This window comes from Aricia agestis, chromosome 9, assembly GCF_905147365.1.
Source record: "Aricia agestis chromosome 9, ilAriAges1.1, whole genome shotgun sequence".
NCBI lineage: Eukaryota > Metazoa > Arthropoda > Insecta > Lepidoptera > Lycaenidae > Aricia > Aricia agestis.
In genome coordinates, this window is record NC_056414.1 from 7,314,327 (window position 1) to 7,338,354 (window position 24,028).

A 24,028-nucleotide genomic window follows, 5' to 3' on the forward strand; every position below is an offset into this window, starting at 1 on the left:
GGATAAAACATTTTGATAAACACTACTGTTTTAAAAATTGTTTTTGCTTTTTATTCATTGGTGTTATTTATTGTGTTATATGTAACTCTTAACATTTCTTTGCAGACAAAAAGTGGCTCAAATGAACCGCGCGCAAGGTCAACTCCCGCGGCCCGGCCAACCGTCGCCATTAGCGAGGCAATCGCCGGTCAAGTCGCAGAAACCGCTCAACGTTGTGGCCAAAGTGCAGGAGTCGCCGAAAGTCATCAACTTCGAGGACAGGCTGAAGAGCATAATAACGTCGGTGCTGAACGAAGACCAGGAGCAAAGAAAGGCGTCGCGACTAGAGGTAAATTTTAAGTTTATTGCCAGGGCTTTACTGTCAATTAATAACGTGTCGTCCTTTTTTCACTTTGGAATATAACTTCGTTTGTAAAAGAAATTGATTATTTTTGGATTTTTTTAGCCAAGGCAACCGGTAGCCAATCACGCGTACGGAAACGGGTACGTGCGGCCGGGCGTGCCGGCGGGCGGGGTCAACCCCTCGCACGCGTACCCGCAGCGCCCACCCCCCACCAACGCGCCTTCGCCGTACGCGCGTGCCATGCGGGACGTGCGTGATATGCGGGAGATGCGAGACCCACGTGACATGCGGGACATGCGAGACGCGCGTGACATGCGAGATATGCGTGACGTGCGGGAGATGCGGGACGCGCGTGACATGCGGGACCCACGTGACATGCGGGACATGCGCGACGTCCGCCGCGAGCGGTACGCGTACGAGCGGAACTCGCGGCCCCACTCGCACATGGACGCGCGCTCCGCGGAGCTACGTCATCACGCCTCGCAGCCAGATTACACGCAGGTAACAGAATCCCGTCAACTTAATTGAGTTCATTCTAATTCAATGTTACTTTAAATATTCACAGTAGCGTAGCGTATTCATAGCCACGAAGTTCTTATTATCCACGGATATTTTAAAGTTTTTTCCCCGTAACACTTTGTTAACAACCCCAAAAGAAAATTATTAGCGAAATCGGTTTAGCCGTTATCGAGATTAGCGCTTGCACTGTATACATTTAGCCATTCATTTTTATATAGATACCACTAAAGTATTTCCAATATAATCAACAATCGAATATTCTATCTCTCCGTGTATAAGGACGATTTCCTTGTTAAGGTGTCACCAGCAAAATTAGCACTTCGGCGTCACCTCTCACAGGAGAGACTCGCGACGCCGGCGCCGGCGCGGACCATCGGCGACCTGGTGAACGGCGAGATCGAGCGCACCCTCGAGATATCCAACCAGAGCATCATCAACGCGACCGTCAACATGAGCGCGCGATACCACGACACGCACCCGCACCCGCAGAATGCCGCGCAGACGCAGCCGCAGCCGCAGCCGAACCAGCCGCTAGAAGGTACGTACTCTTATCTAAAGCCCGGCAACGCACATACTCTTCCGATGTTGCGAGTGTCGGTGACGTTGCTTTCCATCAGATAACCCGTTCGCTCGTTTTCGAATTACCAAGTTTAAATGTATTGATTGAGTTCGAAATATAAAGAGATTTTCTAGGGAGGTCGTTATAACTTCTTATTATGAAGAGGTTCAAATTATCGCAGGTCTGAACCAACGAGAATCGATTGTAATTGTAATTTTTATATGAAAACGCTAATTCGTATAATGTACTCGTATATAATACTACGTTGACGCGATCTTTATATGTGCTATAGTTTGTGCATTTTAAGATGATATGAGTGACACTTCTCATATTCCTTGCTACGGGTTTTTTTACAAGAAAACAAAAAAAATCAAAATGTAATAAATTATATTCCATCTACAAAAACAAATGTTTCCTATAATTGTAAATGAATAAAAATGAAAAGTTGCTAAATGCTAACTTATTAATATAAAATTATAAATATTAAGTGTGAAAATTATTGTTACGAAAATTTTTGAAAAATGTCAGATGCATGAAACGGAACTTATGCCAATAGAGATTGACACTGTTGAATCGAAATCAAATCGATAAAAATGGCGGCCATTTTAAATCGCCGGCGCCACTCTGAAACGTCAGTACGAAATCGATAATTTCGATTGCAATTCCTTTACGAAGTGATTCGATATTTTTAAATTATCGATTAATTTTCTTGGGTAACTTGCCTACTATTGTCAATTATAATGTGTCACCCATATCATCTTAAAACGCACAAACTATAGTTTAGCTTCTAGTCAACGTCAGAGAGGTAATGCTTTAGAAATCTTATCTTAGGAACAAAAACAGAAAACTGATTGTTAGGTATGCCATTTGCCAAGTAGTCAAAAGACTTGTCTTGTAGAAGTCTAAGTAGTAATTGTCGTGTTATATTAAAATGTAAATAAGGAATTCTTTTTATTTTGGATTTTAACTTGGGTAATCTGATACTTCTTTATAACATGGAAATAGTCTTCTCTTACCTTTATCTGTTCGTTTGTTTCTTAAAACTCTCATCGTTTTATTAGTTTCTATATTTTATTCTCAATTTTGAAGGACTTTAAAAAGGTTATAAACGTCGTCATGTAACCACATCAATGTGGTTATCAAATCTTCGCAATTTATACAGCTTCAATAGTAGCGATTGCTTTGTCATGTTTCTTATTAAAGAAAAAAAAATTTCTTCAATAATTAATATTAACCTTTCTTTGATTAATATTGTTTGTCCTTGCATGCTTGCTTTTGCAGCAGTTAATGCTTACATGAGAAGTTAATATTACATAATATTATTAGATTTCAACTAGCAAAATGTGTATTAACATGTATTTAATAAATATGTTGTTTTCTTGTGTGATTTCTATATGCTGGACTTGGAACCGTTACTACGTCAGGCCCAGATTATCACTTTCGATTAAAGTTTTTACTGAGTTTCAAAATTGTATTCATAAATGAGTCACTTTGTCATATTCCTAATAATATTGATCCGAAGTCAGTTGTATGCCATCGATTTGGCGATTCTTTACACAATTCTTTAACTAAAGTGATGTGAACCAGCCTATGTTATGCTATGGAATATGGAGGGCGCAAGCTACGTCTAGAGGGTCCAGAATCCAGAAATCCACTCTCTTACCGTTTTTCAATCGTCCCACGATTTGCCAGGATGACAGGACTGTAGGAAATTAGAATCAGGTATTGCCGTCGAGGTCAGGGTTTGCCAACCTTTAATAAGTCAAATACTATCAAAAGATGTGTGTTGTATAAGCTGGGTCCATTTCCCGGGTTGGTAAACCCTGGTCTAAATCATAGGTCCCTTCGAACTAAATCTCCAGTTGCCCGCTTCTGATTAGGCCAAAAGCTCACAACTATCCAGGTATTTGTGACACACACACACTGGTATATAAAACTATCCAAATGAGCAATTTTCCATGGTGTTCATTTTTGAAATATGATTAAACTCAAAATAATTTTTTAATCACTAGCTGTCCCGGTGAACTCCGTGTTACTTTAAAACCTTCCCTGGACTTCTACGAATATTTTAAAACTAAAATCAGCCCAATCCGTCCAGCCGTTTTCGAGTTTTAGCGCGACTAACACATTTGAAAATCCATTTTTATATATATATAGATTGCTGAAAGTTTATTCTGGTATTTTTATACTCGCTTAAACCGCGGAAGATTCCTCAGGGTGTTTACTTTGTCCTAGTTCTGTTTATTAAAAAAAAACTTTGACAGGTCTGGCGGCGTGCCTGCAAGCGCGCGTGCTCGCGTCCGAGTACTGGCGGGGGCGAGCGGGCGGCGCGGGCGGTGCGGGGGGTGCGGGCGTGGCGGGGGCGAGCGAGGAGGAGCGGCGGCGCGGGGAGCGGGGGGAGGGGCGCACGCCGCCCGCCGACCCGCACTCCAACACGTCCACGCCTCTCGTCGATGAGCTACCCGACGGCGCGCGCCCACCAGGTACTGTGTTGTTACTAGTAGTGACTAGTTATAAGGTATGCGAATGTTTTTTGGTAAATTATGAAATTAATAATAAACTTTATAAAGTAATCTATTTTTATTACTAATGAATTTCATATCATATTTTTAAAACGTTATATTTGGTGTGAAATGCTGATGTTTAATACTCAGTGTAACAAGTCAAAATATATTAATAGATTAACATAAATAAATTTTGAGAATAACATAGAACTCTTCAAGAAGCGTTTATTACAACGAAGGTAAAAGAATACGTTTACAGCTACGATTATTGCATAAATTTGTAAACTACAGTAATGTTTATTGTTCCAGAAGGAGAGGGCGGTGAAGAGGTGGAGGAGAGCAAGTGGCAGGACCGGATCGCGTTTCGCTTCGACCAAATAATATCGTTCGCGTCCACCGCCATAGAGGACAAGCGGCGGCGCTCGGACGAAGCGTGCAACACGTCGCCGGACTCCGGCATCGGGCACGGCGTGCCGGAGCCGGCCGCGGCGCCCGGTGCGCCCTCGCCGCAGCCCGCCCACTTCAAGAAGCGTTTCTTCCGCCGCGAGCGATGGGCCGGCGCCGGCGCGTGGGCCGGGGCGCCGCCCCCCGCAGTCGAGTGGGAGCGCCCGCCCGTGTGACACCGCCCCGCGCCCTGCCCTTCGAGCGAACGTTTCACATTCAAATGTAGCTCGTCGAGAGTTTTTTGTTTTTTAGCGTTTCGTTTTACGTTATCGTGTCAATTCACACTTCGATGACCAAATTAATATAGCAAAACGTTTAGTTTCTATACATAGGACCACGTAGGGACGCGTCGGCTCGACGGAGTCGCCCTGGCCGCACTGGCTCGACCGGCTCGCGTCTACGAACGAAGAGTGGCTTACGATTACGTATATAATATCTGTCGTTCGTCGATGCGGGTTTTTTTATTTGTTATTTTTTTTTCGAATAATATGTAATTATGTATATTATTGAGTTTACATTACGTTAAGTGCTGTAATTATTTAAACTAGATTAACGCGGTCGCTCCGGACGGGCGGGCGACGCGGCGCCGCGGTGTCGTATCTCATGTGTTCATTTAGCTCTTAGTGGAGGTACGCAGGCCGCCGGCGCGCGCCGCTCCGCCGGATCGTCCGATGGATGTTTGTTGTTTTGTGTTTCGTTTTCGGTGTTACTGAGAGCTCACCTGAATAATGAGTATCGTTTCCTTGGGGCCGTCGTTGTAAGTCGTGTATCGAGAGTTGCATGTGTATGTATATATAACAGTAAACGATGAAATGAAATCCGATTTGTAACGTCAGATTAATGAATTGCGCTTCATGGGGAAGTATATCGATTAGTAATCACTGCCTTAATGGTCTATACATTTTACTACTATGTAACACGATGAATTTAAGTAAGATACTGGTTATATCTTGCACTTCACGTCGTATGTGATAGTCGAACTCGAAAGTTTTGTAAATATGGGGTTTTTATTTTTACTTGTATTTTGCGATTCACGCTAGACGATATATTTTATTTTTATACAAACTTAATGGGAGGTACCGATAGGTATACACTGTTAAAATGTGCTTAATAGTAGTAGTGGGAAATGTCATTTTGTGCCAAAACGTGCATGTCGGTGAGAGAATTCAACAGGAAAATAGTTAAGCTATGTGATGCTTTAATAAAAATAATATTAAACGAGAGAAAAACCGCGTAGGACAATAGTAGTAATTTTGTAACATTAAAATCTAATTTAACTCAGGATATACTTAGAACTTAACAGGCTTGCATTCTCAATTGAATATGGTAGGTTATAATAGTGAATGAATGTGATGCAACTAGAGATGGGCGATGGGTAAATACCCAATCTACCCACCTGGGTATTTACCGGGTAGATTGGGTATTTACCGGGTAGATTGGGTAAATACCCAAAAATGGTGGGTATTTATAATTCAGCGTACGTTTTCACATATTTTTTTTTAGTAAATCCTTAGTAAAACCTCCATTAAATAATGCAAATTTGGTCACTAGTTCGTAACTGTTCGAATAAGCCCCTTTAAGTCTTAAACTAATGTATGTTTGCAATACAAAACCATGTTTTGAACCATGAATTTCGGCCGCATGTCACGCTGTGTTTTTGAACTTTTTTCCTAAATTTTGGTTTTGTATGTGTGATATTAATATTCTTTAAAGTATACAGCCTTTTAATGGTGATAAAGTTTTGGGAATTGAGTAAATCGTCTTAGTGGACGCCTTCATCGTTAAGGGAAACACGCGTGCGAAATTTCAAAACATTCATCCCTCCTTTAGGCTAAACTTTGAAAAATTCTAATATACATAGGTTCTCGTAATTCAATATTTGTTAGTAATTGTAGGCACTTAATACGAAATATTGTTGTGTAATTGTGTCTAAGAAATTATAAGGTTCCACTAACTAACCTTGAGCCTATACTATTCCAACCTTAAGGTATAAAACCTCTTTGAGGTAAGAATTTTGTGAAATACAATTATAGTGGATGCCTATTTTATTAGAGGAACACATGTGCAAAATCTTGTCTCTTATATAACCAGTACACAATGTCACGATGACCCACTGCAGGCCACGCCATTGCTCGCCACGCCTGAAAATCGTCCGCCATCATACACCATTACTCCGTTTACACAATGGCGATGGCTAGTAGTGGGCCAGTATGGTAAATTGTGAAGAGGCACCTTAACAGTCTTGATATATAGGTGATATATTATGTACATGCAAATTAATGTATTATGTAGATGAGAACTGTTTTTGTGTAAACACAACTAATAATCAAATATAAAAAGTTCTTGGCCTGTGCGTTACTTAAAAGAAAAAAAATCCCTTTTAACCGTGGGAGAACGACGAATGGGTCGACTCCGAAAAAACCGGCGTGAAACAGCGCTTGCACTGTGTTTCCTTCAACACGCAAAAGAGAATGCCGATCTTATGACATGTCCTCATGTCGTCCAACTCGACCCTTTATGATGAGGGCGGAAACCGCCAACCGGTATGGTTGGTTATGGTAACGAAGTATGAGCGTCATGTCGGATATTCGGTTTTATCAGCGCTCAGTGCAAGTAGCTCCAGTGAGTGCTCCAGAGTTGGCTCCGGTCTTTACGCGTCTTTTTTGGCTCAACTATCCTACTCACATAGTTTCGGCTTCTTGAAAGACAGCTTTTTGAGAACCCGATACTTAAAAAATGTGACCGTTCCAATTCTTCCAACAGCAGATCAATCGCTATAACCTTCTCGAAGATGATGGAGTCCATCATCAATAGCCAGCCCCTTCGACACTTGGACGCTCAGAGATTACTAAGGCTCGGCTCGGCTCTCTTGGCGTACCTAACTCATCGTTGGCTCAGGCGATTGAAACTATGGGTATTAGCTGTCAGTTTGGATATATACAATTTCACTATTATCCAAGATTCCATACATCCAAGAAATAATGCAAGAGGGTCACAAGTTTCTTAGCAGTCGTAGTTGATGGTGAATGCTCTGATACTCTATCTGTTGACGCTGGTATCCCTCAGGGCTGTGTGCTATCGCCTACCCTATTCATACAGCATATCAATGACATGTTACAGACCAACGGCATTCATTGCTATGCAGATGATAGTACAGATAATGTGACTTCTCGCATATTTCTCGGGGTGGAATGGGGTAGACGTAACTCAGTCTAATTTAACCGCACCAAAACACAAGTCAGCGCGTTCACCACAAAAAAGTCACCAATGGTATATCCTCGTTTAAGGGAACCACTTTAACAATCTTCCCCAGCATGAAAATTGGCATAAACATTTCACCAAAAATACTAAAAGAGCTACCAGAAAGTAGAATCAAATATCTCACACAAATCCGCGTGTATTTAAAAAAAAATTGTCCCCCCGCAATGTAAAGAAGAGATTATAATATTAATCCCCAAACCCGGAAAAGATCCATAGGATGAAAAATCTCACCGGCCTATAAGTCTTCTGCCAGTGCCCTCCAAGGTCTTATAAATACTCTTCCTGAAACGCATGATGCCAGAAATCAGAGCGAGTAAACTGTTATCCGATCACCAATTCGGGCAAGCCAAGCGCATGGGACCGTGGAGCAGGTACACAGACTGGTAGAAGAAATTCAAAAAGCTTTTGAAAGCAAATCTTACTATTTTTCTGGACATATCACAGGCCTTTGATCGATTATGGCATCTTGGACTGTTGTATAAAGTTCGTAAAAAGCCACCTCTACCTCTTTATAAACAAAAAGTCACTTCTACCTCTTTATAAACGCATACCTCAGCAATAGATATTTCTATGTTGAGTACGGAGATAGTGTCACATGTCTCCATGAAATCGAAGCAGGAGTGCCGCAAGGCAGTATATTGGGCCCTTATCTCTACCTTCTAAACACATTAGACCTTCCAAGTACTGATGAAGCTCTGACATATACATACGCAGATGACACAGCAATCCTCGCAGTAGACCAAACAGCCCATGGAGCATCGGCAAAATTGCAAAGAACCTTAAATTAAATATCATAGTGGTTAAAAGATTGGAGGATAAAAGCCAACGAGAATAAATCTGTCCATGTAACTTTCACATTAAGACACGAAACATGTCCAGAAGTAGAACTTAATCGGATAAAAATACCACAGTCAAACGATGTTAGACTTTATCTCGACAGGCAATTAACATGGAGAACACATATATGGAACAAAAGAAAGGCTTTAGACAAGCAGCTACGAAAGCTTTACTGGCTGATAAAATAAACTTATTTTGTATAAAAGCATACTCAAACCCATCTGGACCTATGGGATGCAGTTGTGAGGCACAACCTCCACTTCAAACACAGAAATTCTACAACGATTCCAATCTAAAACCCTGCGTTCAATAACTGGAGCCCCATATTATGTTACGAATAGCCAAACCTACAATGATCTAAAAATCAAGTATGTAAAAGAGAAAATTAAAAACTCCCTTCAAAACTATTGTAAAAGGATAAAATGACATCCCAATATATTGGCAAAAAAATTGATAAAAACTCTACCAAACCAAACATTCAAAAGATTAAAAAGACGAGCCCCACAAAATCTTCTGTAAATAAAGATAAATAGTAAATATATAGACGCATCAATGGATGCGTGCCATACAAAGAAGAAATTCAAAACGACTAGTTCAATGTCTAGAAGTCAGATCGCTAGCAGAATGAGAAGTTAAAAAAATCAGAAGCAAATCAAAGCAAATCAGATTTTATATAAGATAGGACGTGTTATATGTATAAATAATAAAAAATTATACCTACATATTTTTTTATATAATTTCTTTAACCAGGTACTTATACATTGTCTATTTTAAAAGTAATTTTCAAGGGTCTTCTAATATTTTTTCTAATATATTTTTTAAATATTTTAAAGGATTTTCAAATATTTTAAATTATTAATAAAATAATAGAATGTAAATAAAAAAAATCAGCCAAGTACGAGTCGGACTCGCGCACGAAGGGTTCCGTACCATTATAGAGAAAAATTAGGACAAAATTTGTGTTTTTTGTATGGCAGCCCCTCTTAATTTTTTTATTTTATATTAATATTATTATTAAATATTAAAGTTAACATCCATCTAAAGACTGTGTAAAAATTCAAGTACCTACATTTTGCTATTATTGATAAGATAGCAGAAAAGACCAAAAAAAACACGTTTGTTGTATGGGAGCCCCCCTTAAATATTAATTTTATTTTGCTTTTAGTATTTGTTTTTATAGTGGCAACGGATGTACACAATCTGTGAAAATTTCAACTCTCTAGCTATTACCGTTCTTGAGGTGGTTGTGACTTAAGTATTGAATTTTATCTACCCGCCCTTTTGGGTAGATACGGGTATTTACCGGGTACGTGAGGGTAAATACCGGGTAGATGGGTAAATACCCAGGTACGTGCCCATCTCTAGATGCAACAAATTTGATCCTACGCCTAAATTCATGACTACAAGTTAAAAATACGTTTAATGGGCATCACAAATAAAAACGTTCGTATAAGTAAAGCAATAAAGAATCATGCATAATACATTACATACTTAATAAGATTTGTTGAATGCAAGCCTCATACTGTAGATAGTCATTGCTAGAACAGGGTCTATTTAAAGTTAACGTTTTTGCAATTTGTCTTTGAATCTTTGATAAATCATGTGAACCTTTTTGGATACTTCGGATGTCTCTGATTTTGACACAACCTTAGGCTACTTAAATTATTGTAAGTGTTCAGTTGTTCACGCCACGAGATGATATTGTAAATTTTGCAGTTAATATTTTAGCTCACGAGTAATATCCGCCTTCTAGAAATAAGGCTTACAAAATAATCCTTTAATCACTAGGATATTTTATATAACCTTATAGTTCCTTAAATAGTTAATGTATTTTATAAGTTTTTTATTTGAAATTCGAAGTATTTTTATAAAATCGGAAATGTTTGCAAAATATTTTATAAAAGTATATTCCAAATTTCCAACAGACGATGTGGAATTTTATATTTTATTTGGCGTGTTATATATTGTTACTTCCGTTTTGAATTCATTTTTAAATATTATTTTAGTTAAAAAATTTAAAAATATTTTAAGGAATTACTTAATCTGTCGGTATGGACATGATTGATTTCAGTAATCAGCATGTTTACTTCAATATGTATCGATCAGAAGTTTGGTCCATATCTACTTGGTGCACTATATGTTAGGTATGTAACAAGGTTATAATTTAATTAGAATGTAATCATGAACATTGGAAATTAATTTGAGACCGTAAAATTTGTGCAGTGATCGAGATAATGATTTAATGCTTACAATACATGAAGGGAAGGGAATCGGTGGCCTAAATTCACGATCTGCCCCGGATCACATGCGTATTTAGCTAAATTATAATTATACACCTTTCATGTATTCTAAACATAGGAGAGCACTGGTTTGATTGTGCCTGAATTCACCAATGCCGCTCCAAACCTCAAAATTATGTAATTGACTAATTAAAGTAAGCTTGTAAATTGGTTTTGAAATACTAGTAAGGTAGTGTTAAATTGGTATTAAATTAGATAAAATTGGTCCTCAAGGAACGGTAACGTTATTCAGTTTTGACTAACTTTTATTTTTAATTGGGGAAAAAGCTAATCAGTGTGACGTTAGTGTCTAAAATAGTACAAATGTGAAGACTTATTGTCGTAAGCTTCGGACTATTCAACATTGAAAATGCTAGGTTTGAGATGCATCCCTGTGTACTAGTTTTATTTTGTACTAAAAGTTAAATAAATGATTAAATATATACTATGATTATTCAATTATTGTTATCCTCATTTTTAAATATATTAAATATTCGTCTACGCTTAGGGTCAATTTATACTTGTGCAGAGTCTAAGCGAATCGAAGCGCGTCGAAGCGTCAAATTCGCAACAAGTCCAACGAGTGCGCGCGAATTCGCCAGACGCATGGATGCGCGAGAATGCACGCGCATCAAAAAGCGTTGGTCAAGCGAATTCGCGCCAATGCGCGCGCCTTTTTAAATTCTTAAAAGTAATATGTGCGTTAATGGTATAGAGTCAAGGTTGAATTTGGTACGTTCAGTTTTGATAATTCGCTTCGATGCGCTTCGACTCTGCGCTAGTCTACCCTTACACACAGTGCACTGCATGTGTAGACATGTGACCATCGTGTGACGGACCAAGCGCCCCACAGTTCAGAATCGCATTAGAAAACTCATGAGCAAACTTAAGTATTTTGCGCCTCTACAGTCTACACGGTGGCCCAGCGTGTGGAGGACATAGTGCCTAGTGGTGTAGGATGGCTGATGGCGCCAGCGATGGTCGTGGGATGGCGGCGGTGTCGGTTTTTCGGCCGCACATCAACTTTTCAAATGCTCACCTTACTATTATAGTTGGCAAACCACTATTTGGGGTTGTTCTGGGACCAACTATTATATTCCATATCTAGCTATCGATGTGTGTTTTTGTCGTCGCAAGTTATTATTTACGAATACTGACCGCTCAAGCTATACATTATGGTAATAGTAATAATAATAATAGCTCCCACACCGGTTTCGGTGACGGTCCACCAGGCCAGCTACGCAGGAGTAATGTTATAGTGCCCAAATGTGTGCGCAGTACACAAGAGCACTCTCTATTCCTTTACTCTCATAACCCAGTGGGACGTAAGACCGACACGACTGACGACTGGCGAGAGATCAGGCGCAGGACCGACTTTTTACATGCCCATCCGACGCATGGATCATCTTACTTGTCAGACAATCAGCTGATCAGCCTGCATTGTCTTAACCAAACTTGGAAATAACTAACATATTCCCAACGCGGGAATCGAACCTACGACCCCAAGTCAAGAGCCGCGCTCTATACAACTAGACCACGGAGGCGTCAATGGTAATAGCACAAATAAATCACAATAGACTATAATTCTGTCTTCTCTGGTAATAGTAGGTATTAAGTATTAAGTAATAGGTATAAAACAAGAAAACAGAAATAAGCCAAGCTTAGAAGATTTTAAATGCGCCAACTAACTATGCGTATGTAATATGGGATCCTTATTTTAAAAAAGACGTCAAGTTACTTGAAAACGTACAGAGAAAAGCTACAAAAATGGTAAACACATTACGCAATAAGTCTTACGAACAGCGACTCGAAATCCTTGGCCTTACCACACTCGAACAGCGTCGACAGAGGGGAAGTCTCATCGAGACTTATAAGATAGGTACTGCATGAAATTTATGATGTGCCTCGTCTCCGAGAACTTTACACCCTGAATACGAATAAGCACGGACATCCTTTAAAATTATGCCAAAATCCCAGCAAGAAGTTACCTAAAAGGCACTTTTTACCTAACCGAGTGGAAGTGGTCTGGAACAGACTTCCTGAAAGTGTTGTAATGGCAACCTCTGTGAACTGCTTTAAAAACAAATTGGACCAATTGGGAGATAAAATCTTCAAACGATTTGGCACGTACACGCATCAGCTTAATGCTGCTACTGTGGTTACACAAATAATAAATAAATAAAAAAACTAGCAAGTAGAGTCTTCTGGGTTAAGTGTGCGCATACTTTGATGCTTTAAAAAACTAGAATATTATTATGACCAAGTTAAACACAACAATTGTATTTTTCAGTAGCTTATATTTTAAGAAACTTTAGAAAACAATAATCCTTCCATTTGCGCACTTTTACCCCAGTATCGGGGTATGTGTACGCAGCACTTTGGGTAAGTGTACGCCATAAAGTTACTATACTTAGCGGAATAGAGCAACAATCTCGAGCTGTCAAACGTAACCAAAATTGGTTTTCATCTGTGCGAAAAATATGTGTACGTATACACTTACACAAGCATGATTGAACATGAATTCTATGAGATTAAATTGTCAACGTGCGGCACGTGCCGACTGGAAGTCAAAAAAATAGCGCTGCTGTCATATATCACACGTCTCTTTTTACCACGCAGTGTTACTGATAGTGACATCTCTCTTGCTCAGGCCTTTGTTTTTCTATTCCGCTAGGTATATTAACTTTATGGTGTACGCAACGACAAAATATATATATATATATTAGAACATAAAGAATATTCTTTTATAGTTTTTATTTATAACTACTCATAGTTACTTAAAGTAATGAACAAAATCGTCTTAAATCAAAATATTATGAGAACAATTTTCACTTAGAAATATTTTGTTACTTCGTCATGCATATTAAGTATGTCCCTAGGTACTTAATACAAAAGAAAGTCGTGTCGTCGAGCTGGTGGACTGTTTTTGCCACCAGACTCCACAAAAGCTTCATTCAATCCAATCTTCAGTCGGTGGTTCAGAATACTGTTCGCCACATAAGGGATAAGACTTCTGTGCACACTTAACCCAAAGCATAGGAACAAGGTTATACGAATATCGATAATTCCTGCATCATCATAATATCCTAAGCACTGGCAAATAACAAACTTGATATTATGTTGCACTCGATAGCAAAAAGCTTATTTAGAAAAAAAATGCATGACTTCAAATGATTACGCATTAGAAATTACAAAATATCGTAAATATTTGAGCAAAAATCTTCATTAACTGTTAATCCAAAATGGCGCGGGCGCAGCCGTTGGGACACGTCAAGCGCTTCGTAGGGCGTCCCATAAACTAGTATATATAGGGCGTGCTGTGGCCTGTGGGTTATTGAAGAGGGGCGTTGCCGTTCCTTATAGCCCATTTACATTCGCGTACGAGTCGCGACGCGAGGGACGAGGCGAAAGGCGAGGTGCGAGTATGAACAGACACTCGTGGCTCGCCTCGTCCCTAGTCTCGTCCCTCGCGGCGCTCGCGTCCAGCGTCCGGAGCGGTTTTTGGGGCACGAGTCAAAGGACGTATTACGCCGCCGCCGCCGTATTACGGCGTATATTTTTTGAAATATTTACTATGCGCACACTTGACGCTGCGCACACTTGACCCACATGACCATATTCCTTTTGTGCAGCCAGTATGAAGACAAATGTCAAGCAAGTCGAGCGCGAAGCAATTTTTATTTACTCCAGCTTATTCACAAAATATCACAAGGCCAGTGGCCAGTGGGCATTATTCGAGAATCAAGAACTCATGAAGTTTGAACTTTGAATATTTGAACAATATGCATTAATTTTATTGAAATTTTGAAGCCCTGATTTAAACTCGTTGCGGATGTAGAATATCATTGTTGCGGATAATAAAATCGTAGATTATTAAAAAAAAATGACAATTGACATCATTTGACATACTCGGAAGAGGAAGAAGAAGAAAATTAATTAATGACATTTGAAATCACAGCGAATGTTAAAATATCTACGAACCTAAAAATGGAAATAAATCATCTATTTCAAGGATAAGGATGAATTCTGTTTATACAGAGTGATATTGCGTGTTAATTAAGACCTTGTCACAAGTCAAAACAGTAGAACTTTTTGTTTATCATTAATTTGATGAACAGGAATTTGTGATTGTGTAGTTCCAACTTCCATCACATCAATACTATTTTTCAAATGAAATGCAATACCAGAGAACTTGCTCTTTTGAGCGATCAACCGTGTGTTATCGAAGGAAGATTAAATTACAAAAAAGTTTACAATGGAAGCTACAGAAATCCTGCAGGTAGAGGACAGAGTAACTATAACTATTTGTTTAAATTCAATGTCACTTTTATCAAATTATCTTATCTATCATAGAACTTATGATAGCAAAGATCGACCTAGCCAAGGCTAAATAAATCTAAAATTAGTTGCTTCACTTTAAATTTAACTATTTTACCACTTTTGTTTTTTATGAAATAAGGGGGCAAACAAGCAAACTGGTCACCTGATGGAAAGCAACTTCCGTCGCCCATGGACACTCGCAGCATCAGAAGGGCTGTATGTGCGTTGCAGGCCTCTTAAGAGAGAATAGGGTAGTAGGGATGGGAAGGGAAGGGAATAGGGGAAAGTAGGGAAGGGAATAGGGTAGGGGATTGGGCCTCCGGTAAACTCACTCACTCGGCAAAACACAGCGCAAGCGCTGTTTTACACCGGTTTTCTGTGAGAATGTGGTACTTCTCCGGTCGAGCCGGCCCATTCGTGCCAAAGCATGGCTCTCCCACGTATAAACTCTGCCACTTCTGCGGTCAAGCTTTTCCTGGCTTCGGTGAACATGTCCTTTTTTATATATCTAATAACTAAGTTTATTAATAAAACTACTTCCTCATTTCACACTTAGTCCTATAATTATTTGATTTTAATTTATAAATTCTCATTTAAGCATTCAAAGAGAGATGGTTTCGGCTGATTAAAAATTACTTGTTCTATTTTAAAATAAGTGAAATGGGAAAATTTGATACTAAGAATCCAGCAGGTGTATTTGTCATGGAAAATTCTTCTATACAAATGGAGCACGGCCAAAGCATATCTTTCTCATTCTCTATATCATTCATGTAAGTAAAAGTTACAGAAAATGGTGGATTTTTGTACAAAAAGATTGTAAGAAATTATTATAATTGATAATTATTTAATAATTTGTATAATAAAATTACAGTGATGAACCTGAAAAAAGGCATATATTTGCTGCCCGGTGTGAAGACAATGTTGTTCAGTGGGTTATGAAGCTTCGGCAGTGTACATACGAATACCTGAGAAACCAACTGCATACATTACAGTCAAAAATATACTCCATCACTGGCAAGGTATGGTATAACAAAAATGTAAAGAACACACATACATAACTTTGGTTTGTGGTTATTAGAGCAGAATTGTTTTGACCCCAATTTCTATTTCGTTTGAGACATTTCTTCTTTACATATATGTCGCAGCCGACTGGTTTAAATAGCCGTTCAATCAAACAGCTAGCCCTTTGACTGAACAACGCCATTCAATCACACGGCTATACATTGTTTAGCCGACTTGTTGACTACAAAGTTCAACACTACAGCTAGACGACGCTTAGCCAACTGGTTTGTTTTTGTTTTGGCGGGGGGCTGCGCCCCCCTAGCCCCCTTTTATTTGACGGCGGTCGTCGGGTGCTGCCGCAGCACGCTCGCTGCGCTCGCTCGGCTCCCTCTGTGTTGTGGTCTAAGTTCTAACCTAACCTAACCAACTTTTGGACTTTCTGGATTGTGTTTGTTTTTGTTTTGACGGGGGGCTGTGCCCCCCGAACCCCACTTTCAGGGGAGGCTGCGTCCATCAATTTCATTTTCCCATAATTTCTCCTCGAATATTTGTTGAATTTTTAATTCACTCATATGTGCCTTTACAATTTTTGTCTCTTTAATAACACTTGTAACTTTTATTAACTACTTTCTTTCCGAAAAACAACCACAAACACCAACAAACACCTGCTAGTTGACGCCATATTGTAAATAAAACGCACCTAGCGACGCGGTGCGCGCTGAACTACTTCAATTAGACGGCGGCTTTTGAATCAGCTGTAGTGTTGAACGTTTTGAGCGACTAAAATATTCAATATAAAAGCTAGACGTGTGATTGAATGGCGTTGTTCAGTCAAAGGGCTAGCTGTTTGATTGAACGGCTATTTAAACCAGTCGGCTGCGACATATACATTGTGTTCTTAGGGGGATATTAGATTATCATATATATTGGATCCGAGATCATTGAGTCAATGATATTGGATAATGTAATATAGACATATGATTCATTTCTTCCTTGATCATAGATTTTTGACATTTGCTGAGAGATTGGATCCAATACGGTCATAGAAATAGGTGTTGCCAGTTATTTAATATAAAAAAGAGTTTTTAATTTCTTGTTCATTAATATGTTTCAAATAATGTAATGTTATTATTTTTCTAATTATATACTTGGATAATCTTGCTGAAATAACAAAAAACAAGCCATAATAAAAAATGACGATGTCTTTTGACAAATCGAATTCTCTGAGATCTAGTAACCATGACGTCAATACCTGTCAGCATTAGCGCTCTCCATTGGCTATTGAAACCACATATGACGTAAAATAGGATCAATGAAATATGATAATGTTATATGCAGATATGATCAAATGATCATATATATTGGATCCTATATATGATCATAGAAATGATCCAATATAAATGATAATGTAATACCCCCCTATGACAGCAAAGTTTTAAGTGAAGAGTGTAGTTAAAATATTTGAACCTAGTAATATTACTGAGAGTACCAAAAACCTATTTTTCACATAACATGTAATTTTATTTACAGGATCCGCTATTGATGGTACCAAGAAATGATGGAGCATGCTTGTGGGCTCCCTCAGTTCCATTTTCGACTACTGCTGCCTGCTCTGTCAACACAAGTTCCTTTGTCTGCCATCTTCACACCAATGGTGCATTCACTCTTGAACGAAGCAAGTCAGACGCCCAAGCATACCAACACTTACGGGGTGAACAGAAAAGCAGCACGTCATTCTATGTTGAAAAAAACACAAGTGATGAGGCAAATGACGTTAAAAACTACTCCCTAGAGAAAAGCCAAACAGCTGCATTATTTAATACTAGTCTTAATACAGTGAATATGTCCATATTTGACAATAGGCCTCAATACTCTAGAGCAGCACCGAGCCCCCCCGTTCGGAATAAGTTGTCGCCAAGATTTAGGAGAGGAGAGGTGAGTGAAGATCACAAGGTATTTACAGATCAAGGAAAATTTCTTGGACAAGAGAGTATTTTAGGTGCAGTCCCAATTCCGCCTAGGAGGAAAGTTTCACCTAAACAATGCAATGTAGGCAAAGAGTCTAATGGTCCAGAGAGTACCAAAGACGGGGAAGTGGAAAATCAAACTGAAGATCTTATAAAGTTTTAGTTTTTATATTCAATTTATTTACCCACCAAGATTTATTTATAATAGATGTGCTAGTCTTTATAGATATAATAAAATACTAAAGGTCCATGCAGTAGGTATTTGTTAGTAACTTCAGATTACCCAAAATATGACAAACATTTTATTAAGTATTAGATTCATGTTTAAGTTTTAATCTAGTTATGTTAACATAAAATAACAATTATTGTTTGACTCTCCATCTTGTACCTTTTGTTAAAAAACAAAATAAAATGTACCTTAAAGGAGTGAGCACACTAAGACGAGCCGTGCCGGGGCTCATTGCAAAAATCTGCCTCCATATAATTTGTATACCGTGCCCCGGCACGGCCCGTCTCAGTGTGCTCACTCCTTTATAATGTCATAAATGCAAAAATATATAGTACCAGCGCGAAAGCGCCTACGTAGCCTGATTTAAATAAATAAAAATAAAAAAAAGAAATACGAAGTTACAGTCAACCTAGTTATATGGTGATTTTGTAAAAAAAAAACAATCACTATGTGATTATTATTAGGGCTTTTGAGTGGTAACTGATAACTCGTATGTACCATTGGACCTAGTTTTTAGTTAATAATGAGTTTATATTATAGTATTTGTAAATGTGTACTAACTACACATGTGTGACAACAGTTTTTTCACAATTTCTCATTTTAATTTAGATTGTTTTACCACCTTGCCTCATAATTTTAAGTATTCCAAAAAAAAACCTGGTTAGTGGTTGCATTATAATGACCTTTTCTGCTTTTCATGTATAAAACCTAACAAGGGTATTCACTCAATTATTTGAAAATTGTAAATCAATAAATAACAAGTCATTGTAACAAAAAAACGACTCCAAACAGTATTACCTTATGTAGGGACCACCTGGGAAGTATCCCCCTCAATGTGAAGTATCATTATTCATCAGTCTTCACAATAGGTTAACAAACAGCGAACTTATCCACAGACAAGCATAAAAAATAATACATACGGTCATTGAGATTTAATTAAGTAAGTACTATGTAGTACTTATATCTCAATGCATACGGTCTGCATACGGTTGAATTGGGAAACCCAATTTTTATTTCAAGTCAGTTAATAAAACAGAAAGAAGTTTTCCGAACTCAATATTGGTGCTATTTTTAAAGCAAATAGAAAAATTAAGTTGCTTGGTTGTCATGAAAATGGCTAGATCCAATAAAATTAAATTGTTAAGTATCAAGGAAAATATTATTCACATACTGCATTGTGTGATACTTTTAATACGTAAGAAAGAAATTATTTGTATGTAGATGACCATTATTTCTATGGTCATCTCATCATCATCACAAATAAGAAAATTTACCATAAGTGCGCTAAGTTGGCAGTAACTAATTAGTGGAAATGCCAACATTGACTACTGACTTTGTTCACATTGGCGCTTATTATTTACTTTAACACAATGTTTACACATATTATTACTATAGAAAGAATGAATGTAAAATGCAACTTTTGTATTACTGTTGTTGCCCATTTAAATGTGATATTGATGTTTGATTTGAGATTTTGCATTAGGCATTTATAGAATGTATTTTTATATGATAGTTTTGTATACTTGCAATAAATGTATATTTTTTGTATGGTAATTGTTTTTTTTTTATGTGATGACTGATAAATGATAATAATAATCAGTTGAAATCAAGACTTAAAATGTGTTTAAAATAAAATAAAATTTAATACATATTTTATTTATTTAACAAGGTCTCAAATGTAGGTTGTAAAATATATTATAGGTCCTTAGTAAGCACTAGCTTCCTTGGGATACGACTGTCGATTGACTTTTGGTAACAAAACTAACAAACAGACATTTTATATTGCAAAAGTCTGTGTTCAGACTGCCATGTCACAAGTGAAGACTCACCCTTACTAGATCATAAAATCCAGAGTTATAAATTAAATATTTTACATAAATTACAATTAATTATGTTTGAAACTAGTTATTACTTTTACTATTTTCAACTTTGCCTTCACTGTGTTTTCTTTTGCGAGGCTTTGTCGACCTCTTGAGTTCCTTAGATTTTGTTACTTTCGTATGAATTTCGTTGTTTATTAACATTTTAGTTTCATGTATTGATCTCTCGTAGCTCTCAACTAAGTGTTGTAATGACTCAGGTTGTATTTCCATTTGTGTCACTTTACTGTTTTCGTCGTGTTCTAGAATTTCCTGTAAAAAAATAATATAGGTTGTTGAAAATTCTAGTACTTATATAATGCAAGTTGCAACATACAAATTACAAATAATATCTTTAGGTGTCAGCTAAGGCAAAAACTAGTTTGAAATTACCTTAAACATTTGAAGTTGATTCTGAATTAAGAATGTTACAGCTCTTCCTTTTCTACCCGCCCTTCCTGTTCTGCCAACTCTATGAATGTAAGTTTTTATGTTTCTGGGTGGGTCATATGAAATGACATAGCTACATTCAGGTATATCTATACCTCTGGCTAAAGCATCTGTGCTAATTATCCTGTAAAATGAATTCATGTTAATATATTTTATCTATTCTGAACTAATATTACACACTATTGAGTATTTGAAATAATTACTGCAAAGTGCTCTCTTTTTTAGAAACAACAAAAAATTACATACACATTTATTTCAGACTGTTTAAACTTCTTTAAAACAGTTTCTCTGCTTGTCCTGTCAAGTGCAGAGGACAGCTCAGCCACACGGAGATTATCTTGAGCCATACTGCTCATGAGGACTGTCAGCCTGTGTGCCGCTTGCGCAGAATTTGTGAAACATAACACCTTGTCCCACTTGAGTTCTACTAAGAGGTGGTATAAAACTAGTGGTTTCTCCTCTGGATTACACACAACAAACTCTTCTTGTAATTCATCTGGTGTTGAATATTTTTTGGCAGATTTCCCATTTGGCCTATCATTGACGGGAGCAGCAGAGAAGAGTTTCGGTTGGAACAGCCCCCATTTCTCTAGGAGCTCCGGATCAGGAGATAAAGTTGCCGAGAACAGCAGTTTGTGTAAAGGTGCTTTTAGATTGTTTAAACTGCTCCAATTCAAATGAGGAATTTTGCTTCTTGTTCTATTTTCAATAGTGATATGTTTTTCTAAGTAGTACAGCCAGTCATTTTGTATATTGTCCATGATCCTATCAGCTTCATCAATAACAAGGAACTTCAAATGTTTTAACGAGAACCCTTCAGTGTTTTGCAAATGTTCAACAAGTCTCCCAGCTGTGCAGACAATGATGTCCACTTCACTTATCCAGCCCATTGTTTCAGCTGAAATATATAAAATGTATGATTACTTACACCAGAGCTTAAATTTTTTTTATTACTTTGCATTAAAAAAAAATATTACAGTAGTAAACAGAACAATTAATATGTTGTTGAGTACTTACTGTATCTTATAATTTGTTGTTGTTCTTTCTGCAGAGGTACGGATCCACTCAACAGAGCCACTTTTAGGCCAGTGTTGGTGCTGTACTTCTTGAACACTTTTGCCACTTGCACTGCTAACTCTTGAACTGGTAACACAACTAACGCTCTTATGTGGTGACCAATACTGTTCATCAATATCTGGAAAATTTAAGTTATGGTTGGAAAGTAAATAGATTACGTTTTATAACTTAAAGACAAAAACAATATATTCAAGCTATGTTTTTTTACATCCCATTCATAATATTATTTTTCTATGAAAAAGGAGGTTGTAGACAACTATTATCACATTTTGCTTTACCTGAATTATTGGCAGCACAAAACATAATGTTTTACCACTACCAGTAGGAGCAGAGACACAAATATCATGTGGAAATAATGGCTCAGGGTGCTTGTGCTCTTGAAGAATGAAAGGAATCACTTTTTCCTGGACTGGAAACAGGTGTGTTACACCTTCACTTTTTAACATAGACTTTAACGTTTCATGTAACCAATCTAGATCATCTACGCAGCATGTTAACTTCTGAAGATTTTTAGAAACACTAAATGCATGTGAAAGCCAATAGGGTAAGACTCTTTCCACCTGAAAACAAATGTAACATATTTATCAGTGGTAATTGAAATAATGGAATAATGCTTTTTAAAAGTCGACTGATTACCTGCACTTTCTTTTCAAAATCATCACTTCCTAAAACTTTAAAATCATGTGCAGGTTTTTTTGTTTCCTTTTTCTCAGATAGAATGCTGCTTTCAGTTTTATTTTCTGTCCGTTTCTGAGAGTCGGGTGATGACTGGGCTATTTCTTCTAATTTATTCTCACTTTCTTCTTCTTTTTGCTCCTTCAATACAATAGTTTCTGGTTGCACACGAGTGGCTGTAAAAGTTTTTCTTCTTTCTTCTATTTTTTGTTTAAGCCTTTGCAAATGCAGGTTTTCATTATCTTTTTGCTTTTCGTCATCATTATCATCAGTGTACCTGTTATAGACGTAAAAAAAGAAAATAATGAAGAGCACAACACTCTGGAGTGTAGATGGTAAATAATAATTACAATATTTACCTGTTTATAATGAACAAATCCATGTTGACTGATCTAAGTGACGGTGTCAGATACAAAACATCAATTAGGGTAATTATAATCTACATATATTGTATTATTTAATAACTAAAAATCGTGTTATTTTAAAAACAAATAGACACTTTATAAATTATAACCTCAAAATATTTTACTTCTTCCTTTGTCAAACGTCAATGTCATAAAGACAATGGATGGTACAGATTATAAAACCTCTAATCAGTCAAATCGAGTGATTAGACAGTACTATCACAGTACTAGTCATTGGACAGCGCAGTGCGCACAAAAACACTAGTTTAATAGTATAATAAAAACTACCTGCTTTTCTTTAAAATCAGGCGTTATAACTTCTATGCCTGTAGTTTTTTTTAATTTAATTTGGGACCGTCTAGTCTACAATATATGCCTGTTGTTTTAAAGCAACCTAAATATTGTGTTTTTGTGCCTTGTCCAATGACTGGTACTGTTCAATCACTAGTCATTTACCATAGACTTAATATATGCTGTTGTATAGACCACCTGACAACCCGAAAATGCGTGACCATTTTCGATCTGTCAATGTGTGCGTGTGCTAGTGATGTATATTTTACTATCGATAGTATAGTATTTTGTTATCGATAGTATAGTCCGTTTGAGCTATTTTACCTGAGTTTCTATAAGAAATAAATAATATGCAACTTTGACAGATTTGTATTTCAAATTAGGTATCATAAATTTTAATTGGCAAAAAAAGGTGACGATTGAAAAATAGATACACATTTTCTTTTGGAATGATTTTTCAATCGTCGGATATGTTATGACATGAGGTTCTTATAGGGGTAAATAATATACACATAACACATTATAAAGTTACTTATTTATTACTCAGGTAAAATCTATCTGGTAAATCAGCCCTTACATTGAAAGTAAACGTTGAAAGTAAACAACACACTATACTAGTATATTATATTTTATTCTTATTATCATAATATTTTTTATTACAATTATTTTTAACCGACTTCCAAACAGGAGGAGTCTAGACGTTCGGCTCTGGATATATTTTTTATGTAGGTTCAACGATTACTCCGCCGTTTATGAACCGATTTTCAAAATATTTCTTTTGTTGTACATTGTATTGTTTCGAGTAGGTATCATGTTCACAAAAGTGGTGGTCTGGTGATGGAAACCATGAGAAATCGAGGTGACTCCTTGATATTCAAATGGGAACATATGGTCCCAGAAAACGTTCAAAATCTTTCGATTAATAACCTTCTTGGGATTCCAACCAACACGCCCAATTAATTTCAGCCATTTTCCTCTTATTAGAGGATCTTGAGGGAATCTGTAAAA

At 37.3% G+C, this 24,028-nt stretch overlaps 3 protein-coding genes across 4 annotated transcripts in view; 2 read left to right on the forward strand and 1 right to left on the reverse strand.

The window, feature by feature from the left end:
• LOC121730576 (histone-lysine N-methyltransferase, H3 lysine-79 specific) overlaps positions 1–5,156 on the forward strand; it is a 34,134-nt gene extending 28,978 nt beyond the window's left edge. Inside the window, exons 13-17 of one of the 2 annotated variants that reach the window (XM_042119684.1) lie at positions 106–328; positions 446–844; positions 1,160–1,400; positions 3,686–3,904; positions 4,235–5,156. In XM_042119684.1, coding sequence (XP_041975618.1) covers positions 106–328; positions 446–844; positions 1,160–1,400; positions 3,686–3,904; positions 4,235–4,545 — 1,393 coding nt within the window. In that variant the 3' untranslated portion in view covers positions 4,546–5,156. The remainder of the gene's footprint in view (positions 1–105; positions 329–445; positions 845–1,159; positions 1,401–3,685; positions 3,905–4,234) is intronic. The other variant, XM_042119685.1, reaches the window with a different exon arrangement.
• LOC121730578 lies at positions 76–18,345 on the forward strand. Its single transcript, XM_042119686.1, has 7 exons — positions 76–81; positions 9,512–9,516; positions 14,785–14,790; positions 14,890–15,025; positions 15,665–15,836; positions 15,938–16,085; positions 17,599–18,345. Exons 4-7 carry the CDS (start codon positions 14,917–14,919, stop codon positions 18,196–18,198), a joined length of 1,029 nt encoding a protein of 342 aa, XP_041975620.1. The 5' UTR covers positions 76–81; positions 9,512–9,516; positions 14,785–14,790; positions 14,890–14,916; the 3' UTR covers positions 18,199–18,345.
• A 1,794-nt stretch (positions 18,346–20,139) lies between these two features.
• Positions 20,140–22,806, reverse strand: LOC121730322 (probable ATP-dependent RNA helicase Dbp73D). Its single transcript, XM_042119321.1, has 7 exons — positions 22,685–22,806; positions 22,287–22,602; positions 21,929–22,210; positions 21,591–21,768; positions 20,820–21,471; positions 20,517–20,697; positions 20,140–20,396 (listed from the first exon to the last, which is right to left on the reverse strand). The coding sequence occupies exons 1-7, from the start codon at positions 22,705–22,707 to the stop codon at positions 20,166–20,168; spliced, it is 1,863 nt and encodes a 620-aa protein (XP_041975255.1). The 5' UTR covers positions 22,708–22,806; the 3' UTR covers positions 20,140–20,165.
• Positions 22,807–24,028: the final 1,222 nt, after the last annotated feature.